Below are 11,357 nucleotides of genomic sequence, written 5' to 3' on the forward strand. Positions count from 1 at the left end.
AGACTTAGTAAAGAGTAATGCGACCACTGTTGTTGCATTAGCAACCGGTGGTCACTGGAATTATACGGGTAGAGTGAATAATACATGCCGTTATCAGATCTAACAGCATGGTTAGAACCCTTTTTTTAGCCAATCAGATTGGAACTAACTGCTGTATATCGTTGAATAGAACTTTCTGGGGTGTTTGGTTTTCCTCACATCGTTACATGACGGAGCATTTCTCCTCCGCCTTGCTCTTCATCTCAGTAAGCGTGGCAGAGGCCTTCTCTTTGATCTGGTCCATGTCCATGTTCTGCAGGTTCTGAATCTGACCCATAATGGAGTCTTTTTCCTCCTCTTCCGTGGCGTCTTCGTCCACCATTTTCAGCAGCTCCTCAGGCACATCCACATCATCCCCAGCCATCTGAATCATATTCTCATCCTGCTCACTCTGACACACAGACATGGACAGAGAGACGTGTGTTACGGTAAAGACTAACATAGCCCACAAATTCTGCAGTACAGTAACTGTTTGGACGAGCTTTATAAAATGTGTCAAAAACCCCATTTAGCCTAGAGAGAAATGGTAGCAGTGTTTGCTTAGAGTAGTTACACATCCTTGAGGTTCCAGTTTAAAGTGCTACGCTACAGAGCTGGACTATGCTGTCGTACCTAATGAGAACAAAAAAATGTTCTTGTTCTATCAGATGAGCAGATGAGCATGACCTCTCACATCTGCACAAAATACATACCATTTCAAATGGATAACACATTGTAATTATGGTTATTTTCACAAAAAGCAAATTAGTTATAATTATAAGCAACAATTGATATGAAAGAGTGCATTTGTTGGTGGAGCCTGGACAGGTCAGCTGTGAGCACCACCTCTGCCTCCTCATCCTTGGTTATACCAGTGTCTTGTTTCTGCAGTTACAGAATTATCTATAGATAATTATCTATAGATAGATAGGAATTGTGCACTGAAATTTGCAGTTTGTTCCCAGTAGATGATGTGTTCGCTCATTGTCATTTAGAAAATCAACAAAACATGTAATTTATATATAGAGCCCTGTTTGTTCGTATATTTACAAAAACTGGAAAACGGATTTATGCTACTGATCAGACTCTACTTTAATGTATTTGTATCCACTGGCAGAAGAGAGCCAATGGAGCAACAGATGGTACCGTCAACCAAAGCAAAGCTATAGCTTTTAAGCTATTAACTTAATTAAGTGATTATGTAATAATACACAAATGATTATGGACAGTACATAGAACACATAGCAGAATGACAGGAATAACTGCAGAATTTCAAGAGTTAAACTCAAGCAACGGAATCTGTATATACTATACAGTACTGGTACAGTATGCAGTACATAGTATACACAGGTACAGTATGTAGTAAACAGTGTATACGGATACAGTACATACTGGTGCAGTATGCAGCACACAGTATGCAGTAGACTCTGGTGCAGTGTGCAGTATACAGTATATACTGGTGCAGTATGCAGTATACAGTATACACTGGTGCAGTATGCAGTGTACAGTATACACTGGTGCAGTATGCAGTATGCAGTATACAGTATATACTGGTGCAGTATACAGTATGCAGTTCAGTATGCAGTATACAGTATATACTGGTGCACTATACAGTATATACTGGTGCAGTATGTAGTATACACTGGTGCAGTGTGCAGTATACAGTATATACTGGTGCAGTATACAGTATGCAGTTTATACGGGTGCAGTATGCAGTATACACTGGTGCAGTATGCAGTATGCTGTATACAGTATATACTGGTGCAGTATGCTGTATACACTGGTGCAGTATGCAGTATGCTGTATACAGTATATACTGGCGCAGTATGCAGTGTACAGTATAAACTGGTGCAGTATACAGTATGTAATAGCCATAATTGTACAGCGATGATATACTCCTGCCAGTACTGGTACAGTACGCATATACTGTATATACTGGTGCAGTATGCAGTATACAGTATATACTGAGTACAATTTGCAGTATACAGTACAGTGAATGCAGCCACTGTCTGACTGACAGGCCAGGTTTTGACACTGTCAAAGGCTGAGCCTGCAGGATCAAACATACATACACTAACTGTGAAATGCACTACATGTTTACCTTGTTATCTACATCTGTATTACCCTAAATGTCATTGGTCAGCCAAGACAAGTTATGTAGTTTTGTTCAAAGCTGTGAGAGTACTGTACAGTGAATCCTCATCAAATAGGGTTCTATGTAGTACCAAAAAGTTCTAAGACTTGTAAAATAGCAGAAGCATTTTGGTGCTGTATAAAACAATTTTCAAAAGATTCTTTAAAGAACTATATGCAACAGATTCTCCCTTATCCACCATTTGTCCTTTTCATGCAAGACTTGGCTGACTGAACATATCTAGGCTAGGGGGAAATAATTGGGGGAAATAATTTGATTGTTAATTAAATTATATTTTTTTTGTTGTTTTTTTGTTTTTTTTTTGCCAAAATGTTTCTTTCCACTCTGCTCAGACTACTTGAAGAACATATTGTGTAAATCAGGTACAGAAGGTTTAGACTGGATGCTTCTTACCTTTGGCAGTCTGTATTTCTCTCTGAGACACACTCTGAGGGTCGCCCGCTCCGCTTTCTTGTGCAGGAAGTCTGCATCTCTCTCCATCCTGAGGGTCAAATCAACAGTGAAAAGGTCAGTTCAAGTCCAGAATACTAAGTCTTAATAAAATTAGCCAATAGATAGACAGATAGATAGACAGACAGACAGACAGACAGACAGACAGATAGATAGATAGATAGATAGATAGATAGATAGATAGATAGATAGATAGATAGATAGAAACACTCTTAAAAAAGATGGTTCCTCAAGGGTTCATAAACCTGTTCTTTGCATCATAAAATGGTTCTTCAGAATGATGGAAGGTGCTGTAGATGGTGCAACGTAGAACCTTTTTGAAATGGGTTCTATATAGCACCAAAAAGGGTTCTACTACTGTGACAATGTCTATCTATCTATCTATCTATCTATGTATCTATCTATCTATCTATCTATCTATCTGTCTATCTGTCTGTCTGTCTGTCTGTCTGTCTGTCTATCTGTCTATCTATCTATCTATCTATCTATTATATTATTAAGACATTCAAAATCAACAATATCAGTCTTAAAAGTCCACAAGCTGGGAGGTAAAAACCTAACACCTATCTACCTCCAAGCCACCTGAAGGCTCCATTTGTGGACGGATTAAAGAGTAACTATTGCCTTCGGCACATTGTTTAAATGCTGTGGCAGCACATCCTGACTCAGTGTGCTTAACTGATGCTGACAACTGATTGGCTTCATCTGTGTGACCCAGCGGCCTGAGCATGTTAATGAGTTTGGTGGAGAAAGGGAAGTCCTGCTACACTTCATACCCAGAAAGAGTTCAATGAAGGCTGTTCACACACCCCTGGTCATGGAAGGCAGTTCAATTCTAAATGTTAATGCGGATAAAACTGAAAATATCAAACTGTACCAAACATGGCACATCCAGAACCAGGATAGAGAACAACTGAGAACAATTACAGCAGAAGCTTTAATCCATTAAACTCTCAGGCGCATTACATCCTATAAGGCTTACTGCTCAGTAACTACATGGACTTGTTGAGTCACTCTTAAATGACTGGAGTGATGAGGGGAAGCCTGGATCTGGACAGTGCAGAGCTCTTAAAGAGGTGTTTAAGATTTGAATACTATGTGCTAGTCCACTAGCCAGTTGAGTGTCTTCAGGGTTTTATGGTATTTATTATAGAACACTTTAAAAAGTGTTTTTTCAAGGTTGTGTGCTCCAACAGTGGTCAGGCCATCGAGTGTTACAGGACTGATCTACGATACGGAGAAACGGCAGTTTAAGAGGAATAAAGGAGGAGGAGTTATAGTGTTAAAACACTATGCAAGTGAACTTAGCTCATTAAACTCTAAGGGCCTGTATGTGCACCCTCAGTGTAACTTCTCACGCTCATAACTGCAATATAAAGTTAAATAAGTTAAAGAAAAACTAATTTTGTAATAAAGTTAACGCCTCAGACTATATTGCTTAATAAGTCCTGTTCTGATACTCAGCTAGAAGAGCATAGTTTCATAGACATGTAACGTTACTACAGAACATTCACAGTAAAGGGGGTTCATTGACTAGAATATTAAATATCAAATATTTTCTTGATATACTTTTTGCTGTTAAAGTTTCAAAATGTACCATTTACTCCATATAGTTTATTTCTGGACACTGAACTGCAGTTCACCATTTTTGTGATGTCATATACATGCATCTGCTAGCTGTTTAGCTCTGTCCATTCACACTGAGGTTATAAGGAGTGTTTCAAAGTGAACTGCTTTTAAAATGAGGCACAATACAAAAACTAAAACCAGACAAAGAATAAAGAAACACCATATAGACAGAGACTACACACGGGTGGCGAAGCATGATGAAGCAGGACTAGGGAAGGAGACGGGATGGGGCGGAGTCATGACACAGAAAGCATGACAAGGATATGAGCCATTTAAGAAGTTAACTGGGTCAATTTTCAGATGTGTTTATTATATGACTGAATGACTTGCTTGAATTATGTTTTAAGAAAATATGGCACATAAATAGTAGAAATGAACTGTGTAATTTCATTTGAGAGGTTTCAATACAAAACACTTTGTAGACCACTTTCATGAATTTTCTTCTTTTTTTATGATTACATTGTTGGGAGTGGGCTTTAAACATTTAAGAAAATCTCAATTCTATATTATGATTAATACCACCTTTATTAGAGAAATAAAAATGTTTTCCATTATATCTCAGTAGGTTTTTCCCGTAAAAACACGTTACATCCAAAATGATTATAAATGGTTGTACAGCATTTTGGAATGAAACTTCATTTATTACTGTGTAATATTTTACATGGAGGCAGATTTAAATGACCTCCAGGGTAAATGCTACAGCTCAGGTGGTGCTAAAGCGCTTCAGGCTGTTTAATCGCATTGTTCAGTCAGCGATGAGGCTCTACCTAAAGCCAGGCCACGTGCACTGCTGTTTTACCGGACACTTAATCACTGTTCAGACAAAGCAGACACTCACACTTAAGGTGTTTTTGGTCAGTCTGTATATTTAGTCTGTACAGTCTGTTTGTTTAGTCTGTATATTTAGACTGTATAGTCCGTTTGTTTAGTCTGTATATTTAGTCTGTATAGTTTGTTTGTTTAGTCTGTATATTCAGTCTGTATAGTTTGTTTGTTTAGTCTTTATATTTAGACTGTATAGTCCATTTGTTTAGTCTGTATATTTAGTCTGTATAGTCTGTTTGTTCAGTCTGTATACTTAGTCTGTATAGTCTGTTTGTTTAGTCTGTATACTTAGTCTGTATAGTCTGTTTGTTAAGTCTGTATATTTAGTCTGTATAGTTTGTTTAGTCTGTATATTTAGTCTGTATAGTCTGTTTGTTTAGTCTGTATACTTAGTCTGTATAGTTTGTTTGTTCAGTCTGTATATTTAGTCTGTATAGTTTGTTTGTTTAGTCTGTATATTTAGTCTGTATAGTCTGTTTGTTCAGTCTGCATACTTAGTCTGTATAGTCTGTTTGTTTAGTCTGTATATTTAGTCTGTATAGTCTGTTTGTTCAGTCTGTATACTTAGTCTGTATAGTTTGTTTGTTTAGTCTGTATATTTAGTCTGTATAGTTTGTTTGTTTAGTCTGTATATTTAGTCTGTATAGTCTGTTTGTTTAGTCTGTATACTTAGTCTGTATAGTCTGTTTGTTTAGTCTGTATATTTAGACTGTATAGTCTGTTTGTTTAGTCTGTATACTTAGTCTGTATAGTCTGTTTGTTTAGTCTATATATTTAGACTGTATAGTCTGTTTGTTTAGTCTGTATACTTAGTCTGTATAGTTTGTTTGTTTAGTCTGTATATTTAGTCTGTATAGTTTCTTTGTTTAGTCTGTGTATGTTTAGGCTGTTCTCCTGCTTTTTGGGGACAATTTCAATTAAAATTTCTTAAAAAATATAGGTTCCCAAAATACAGGTTCCATCAAGAACCTTTCAATTTAAATTCTATAAATGAAAGTGCGTAGAAAGTGCAAGAGTATAGAACATTTTAAAAGGTTGTTTTTCCTATAATTCAATAATCATTTAGAAACCTTATTTTTTTTAAAGAGTGTAAATTTGTTGATTGTTGCACACACTGCAGTACACACGTTCAGGCTGGCATGAACATGTACATGTTCATAATGCAAACATAAACTATTTTATTATTGTCTTATTATTACATATTGATTTCTGATTATTTTATTGTCCTAATTCTAATATTCTACTAAAGAATGTTGTTAGATAAAGGGGCACTCTGGCCTAACACTACATGTTTAAAAATTTTGGTTCTTCAAGGGTTCTTTAATAAAGACAATGGTTCTATATAGAACCATTGCTTAACGGATGCTAAAACGGTTCTTTGCATGGTAAAACTGTTCTTCAGTGTTGTATATGGTTCTATATAGCTCCAAAAGGGTTGCTATATAGAGGCTCCAAGCTTGGCATCGTAACAATAGCAGCACCCTTTTTGGTGCTATACAGAACCATTTTCAATAAGGTTCTACATAGAACCATATACTACACAATCTCCATCAGTCTGAAGAACTCTTTAAGCATTGAGTGTTCATGGCTCTATATAGAACCATTATCTTTACTGAAGAACCCTTGAAGAACCATCATTTTTTAGGAGTGTAGCATTTAATGTTATTAGTCATGTTATGTAATATTCTGTAGTGCAGCTTTGCATCCCTCAGCTTCATTGGTATGACATGATTTTTGTAATCCCTTTTGCATTTTCATCCATAAATGTTCTCTCACTACAATACCCAGAATGCATTGCACACATCTGTTATACAGTCTGTCATACCAATGTAGAAGCTAATAAATATAGACATGATATTCAGCAGTAATGTCAGCTATCTGGTTACCTTCTGCATTTGGTAAACAAAACGAAACATAACAAACAAGTGCCCTCAGGTATCCACCACAAAGTACTTGTAGTTCCTCCCACCTTCAAGATATGTCATAATAAGGGGGTTTTCCTAGTCTTTAACCAGAAAATCTCACTTCAGAGACTCTGACACTACTGTAAGAAGAGAGATGCAGTGATGGGAACATCTTTCCCTTTGGCTGCAGTGTCCCTTTCACAAGTGGTTCACTGCAGGAAAGCTTGTATTTATGGTGGCTAATTAAAGCTGAAGATAATCAGTTTGCCAGGTTCAGGATTAAGAGAGGATACCAAAGTCCTTCTGGGTGAACAGTTCCACACCACACTGTAATTCTCATTTATTTACATTTGGATGTATGTACATAACATTCATCATGATGTGTTTTGGGTAAAGAGATGGTGAACAGGTGGTCATTGCGCCTTGGAGACTTGTTTTATCAGAAATCAAGCATTTGCAACATTTCACCTGTTAGAGATGAAACGAAAGCACTTGTCGCAAATACTGATCAGTTTAGAGTTTTAATTTGGAAACATCAATACTAAAATGTGCCTTTTTTAAAGGATTGGGGGATTGCATGATGACAATGCATGCTAAATTATCTGCTGCTTTCTCCTAAAGAAAGAAATACAAGCTGATGTACATGTCTATTCATATCGCTGTTGTCGGAAGAAAACCTTGTATCTCCAAAATGGTAACTTTACAGGAGAAGGAAAAAACATACTTCACTTGTAATGTAAGTCAATGGAACCAGACATTTTTCCAAGTCATTTTGGGTCATTTCTTTTTGTCCATTTTTCATGAAATTTACACACAATGTAAAGGACAATAGGCATTTTCAAACTGTGTCAAAAACTGAAAAACGACAAAAATGACGATACAAGGTTTTGTTTTGACGGCAGCATTATACTGATTTTGCTGTATCTTTGAATCTTTGAAGGGCTATGCATAGTTTGTTTTTATTCCAAAAAAGTAATTTTTTACCTTTTATAAATATACACTGATTACTTAATTCGCAGTATAACTGACGGTCAGTCACAGGTCTAGTTTATTTTTTAAATGTGTCCTACAGCACCAGAATATGCCCAACTAAGACTGTCTTTTACTCAGAGAGAGAAATATCAAATGTCACAGGGTGCAGGGTTAATCTCATTATGCAACACTTTCCTTTCGTACTTACATTTAATGAAAATTGCATTAGATACAATTAATTTCTTCCCTTGATCAGTTGTGCCTCAAGAATGGATGACTGAAATTAATTTTACTTAATTTACATGCATAAATGTACATTATTTAAATGTAAAATAATAAAAAAGTTTGCTTTGTGTCAAAATTCATAGTCTATGATCATTGTTATGGGTATATGCCTTGTGTGGGCCTATGTAATGGTCTTACATAACCATCTTTCAAAATGTCTGCCATCAGTCGCACTGCAAACATACATCAGTGTAGGTTAACAACATTACTAAGCAGGCCAAAATGACCAAACATTAAGGCATAAACAATCAAATGCCAAACATGCAAAGAATAAAAGTTAAATTTGCTTTTGTTAAACTTTGAATTTGACTTTGTAGTAAATACAGCAGTGTGTAATATGAACTATATGCTTTATAATGCATTAGAAAGGTCCCATTTCAGAGATGGGCTTTGTTACCGTGGTGATATTATGCAAATTATGGTATAAATTATGCTGATTATTCTCATTCTTTTTACTGTGATTTGAAAATATGTGTTTTAGCTTAGCTAGTCCTGTTCTTATGGCTGATTAGCTCATGACAAGCTTTTTCATCTTAAACTTTATATACATTATAATGTCTAGGACCCATGTTGAGTTAGTTATAATGAATTGGGACTATATAAATTATCACATGCCAACATACAGCTGGCCAGCAATAAATGCTAAAATATGTATTGATGTAATAGAGAATTTTATTATTTTTATTTTTATTCATGATATTATTGTGTTGTATTAATAATATTATTGATCTATTACTGATGTAATAGAGAATGTTCATGTTAAAATTGATCACTAATTTCAGAAAAGCATTGAACTCCTCAACATGGCGGATGACTGATGCCATCAGCAGAGGGAAAGATTACAGATGATGGGATTATGTAACAGTGCTTTGTAGCTTGGATGCACATCATAAAAACAGGCTTCTTCTACTTTTCTATTCATTTTCTTTTACAAGCAAAATTAAAGGAAGCAGCGTTAAGAAAATGCAAGAAAATGAAGCCAAACCTATATTAATCACATTCATTCAACCTAAACAATGAAATATCTCATGTCTCAAGAGTGAGAAAAAAATAATAAAAAACAAAAATGGGCACATTTAGGCACATTTTTTTCAAGAAATGAAAAAAGGAGGTTATTTGACTTTTAATCTATAAATACAGACGTTAATAGAAATTACATTCATGTTGACGTAACAAAGTCCTTGTATGCTTATTGTGAGCCATTATTCAACAACTTAAATTCACACAGTTAAAAGAAGTTTGTACAGTGATTTACATTCATATGTTTGAGTGCAACTTAACAGGCCGTTATTGTGCTCCCTGAAGCCTGTGAAGGTCAGACAATGGCGGCACTACACAGATTGAATCTGTGATAGAAAGTAAAAGCTGCAAAGCACAGATCTCTACTCACTTCTCCTCCACCAGCTGTTTCTGGTACTCCTCATATTCTTCTCTAGTCATTCCTGCGGCTGCTGCGGGGTCTTTGGGGGTCTCCGCTTCGGCCTTCTCCTCTCCTCCCCCAAGACCCATGCCCTTCAGAGGGTTCCCCACCATACTCTTGATGAGAAAAGCCATTTTTTATCGTCCCACTGGAGCCTGTAGCTGGATATCAGAGGTCAAAGTGAGACGCCTTTAGATTTTCCGTATTTTTGTGTGAAGGCCTTTGGTCCGGGTGGTGAAAGTGAGGAGAGTTGCTAACCAAACAGCCTGACTGTGCTATGAAGGGTGTACTGATGGAGGAGAGAGAGAGAGAGAGAGAGAGAGAGAGAGAGAGAGAGAGAGAGAGAGAGAGAGAGGTCGGGCTAAGGCTGTAATCTGGATTAAGCTACGGCTTCTACTTTATTCAAAGGCAGATGGCTACGAGTTTTTCCCTCCTATTCCATCCAGTCCAGCACACAGCCTCACTGGGTCCTGCTATTGATCAGTTATTACCAAAAAGCAGAAGACGAACAGACTGATTGGTTGAGCATGAATTTGGAGTAGTTCAAAATAAATGGTTCTTGTCTTGGATCTTCGGTTCTAAGAAAAAGCGGCTCAATTGGCTCCGTCCTCAAGGCCTCCATATTGCTTATGTTTTTGCGCCATTCCTATGTTTTGTGGTTCTTCTATGCTGTTGCTTCAAAAAAACCCTTTTTGCTATATTTCAATATCATGATATTTTACAAATATTATACTTAAGTTTGCACTAATAAAGTTAACGGCTGCTGCTGATCTATACCAAAAAAATGACTTTTTTTTTTTGTTTTCTTAACATTACACAAAAGGAATTTTTACACAATTTCGTAAATGTTACAATATGTCCTCATTTGTCATTTACAGACAGGACATTTACATTTTCAACAATTCTTTTAAAAAATCTGAAGCACCCAGAAGTGCTAAAGTCTTTTTGTTTTTGTAATCTAGCAATACAGATAAAACAGAAAAGTAATACTGTTGTACAAAACCAGTTCCAGTATGATAGCACAGACAATGCATTGGCCAGTGCTAGTTTGGTTATTTTGTATTCTGTTTCCGCTGAACACAGGCTAATCACATTAGTTAATGAAGTGACCAGCCAATACAGAGCGACTACAGAGCTCACAGATCATCCATATATAACCTGTGTGAGGCCAGAGGGCAGTAATAATACACCTGTTTGCCTGTTCCACCTGGCCACTGACCAATGCCCTGCTTACCTACAACACTAGAGCCCATTTTATGATAGGAATGCTAACTTCATTTTTTGCCCATTATGTCCTAATTAGGACTGCACAATACATAGCTGGACAAAATATTATAAGAGAATAAATTGAATTATCATTAAAATTGGATTATCATCATTGGTCCAATACTGGAAATACAGGCAACGGTTACGACAGTCGTCAATGGGAAAAATACACAAAAGACTTATATGAACCAATATGAACCAAATTTTAAGTTGGCTTGAAAAAACCAGCTAATAATGTTGAAAAGTGAAAGCACTGTTTTTAACTTAATTGTTTTTTGTGAGTTCAGACTATGCCTTCAACATGGTGGTGGTTTTATGAGGGAAGACTGAGTTTGGGAGGGGAAGAACTCTGAGAACTTGGGCTGGAGTCCTGAACAGCTTCTCCCTGTAGCTAGAAGGCCAGACACCCCCCCCTCCAGACCCTCATAGCTGT

The 11,357-nt window shown here is 36.5% G+C and overlaps 1 protein-coding gene across 1 annotated transcript; it reads right to left on the bottom strand.

Annotated features, from left to right (window-relative positions):
* Positions 1-202: 202 nt before the first annotated feature.
* cplx4a (complexin 4a) lies at positions 203-9,792 on the bottom strand. Its single transcript, XM_036588655.1, has 3 exons — positions 9,629-9,792; positions 2,567-2,654; positions 203-430 (listed from the first exon to the last, which is right to left on the bottom strand). Exons 1-3 carry the CDS (start codon positions 9,790-9,792, stop codon positions 203-205), a joined length of 480 nt encoding a protein of 159 aa, XP_036444548.1.
* Positions 9,793-11,357: the final 1,565 nt, after the last annotated feature.

Source organism: Colossoma macropomum, unplaced genomic scaffold, assembly GCF_904425465.1.
Source record: "Colossoma macropomum unplaced genomic scaffold, Colossoma_macropomum, whole genome shotgun sequence".
Taxonomy (NCBI): domain Eukaryota; kingdom Metazoa; phylum Chordata; class Actinopteri; order Characiformes; family Serrasalmidae; genus Colossoma; species Colossoma macropomum.

What these genes read in the sequence shown, in the direction of transcription:
- cplx4a (XM_036588655.1), bottom strand. Translation starts at nt 9,792, where the DNA reads ATGGCTTTTCTCATCAAGAGTATGGTGGGGAACCCTCTGAAGGGCATG. An exon ending in AAACAGCTGGTGGAGGAGAA is followed by an intron (nt 2,655 to 9,628) that starts GTGAGTAGAGAT and finishes TTTGACCCTCAG; the next exon opens with GATGGAGAGAGATGCAGACT. An exon ending in AGAAATACAGACTGCCAAAG is followed by an intron (nt 431 to 2,566) that starts GTAAGAAGCATC and finishes TCTGTGTGTCAG; the next exon opens with AGTGAGCAGGATGAGAATAT.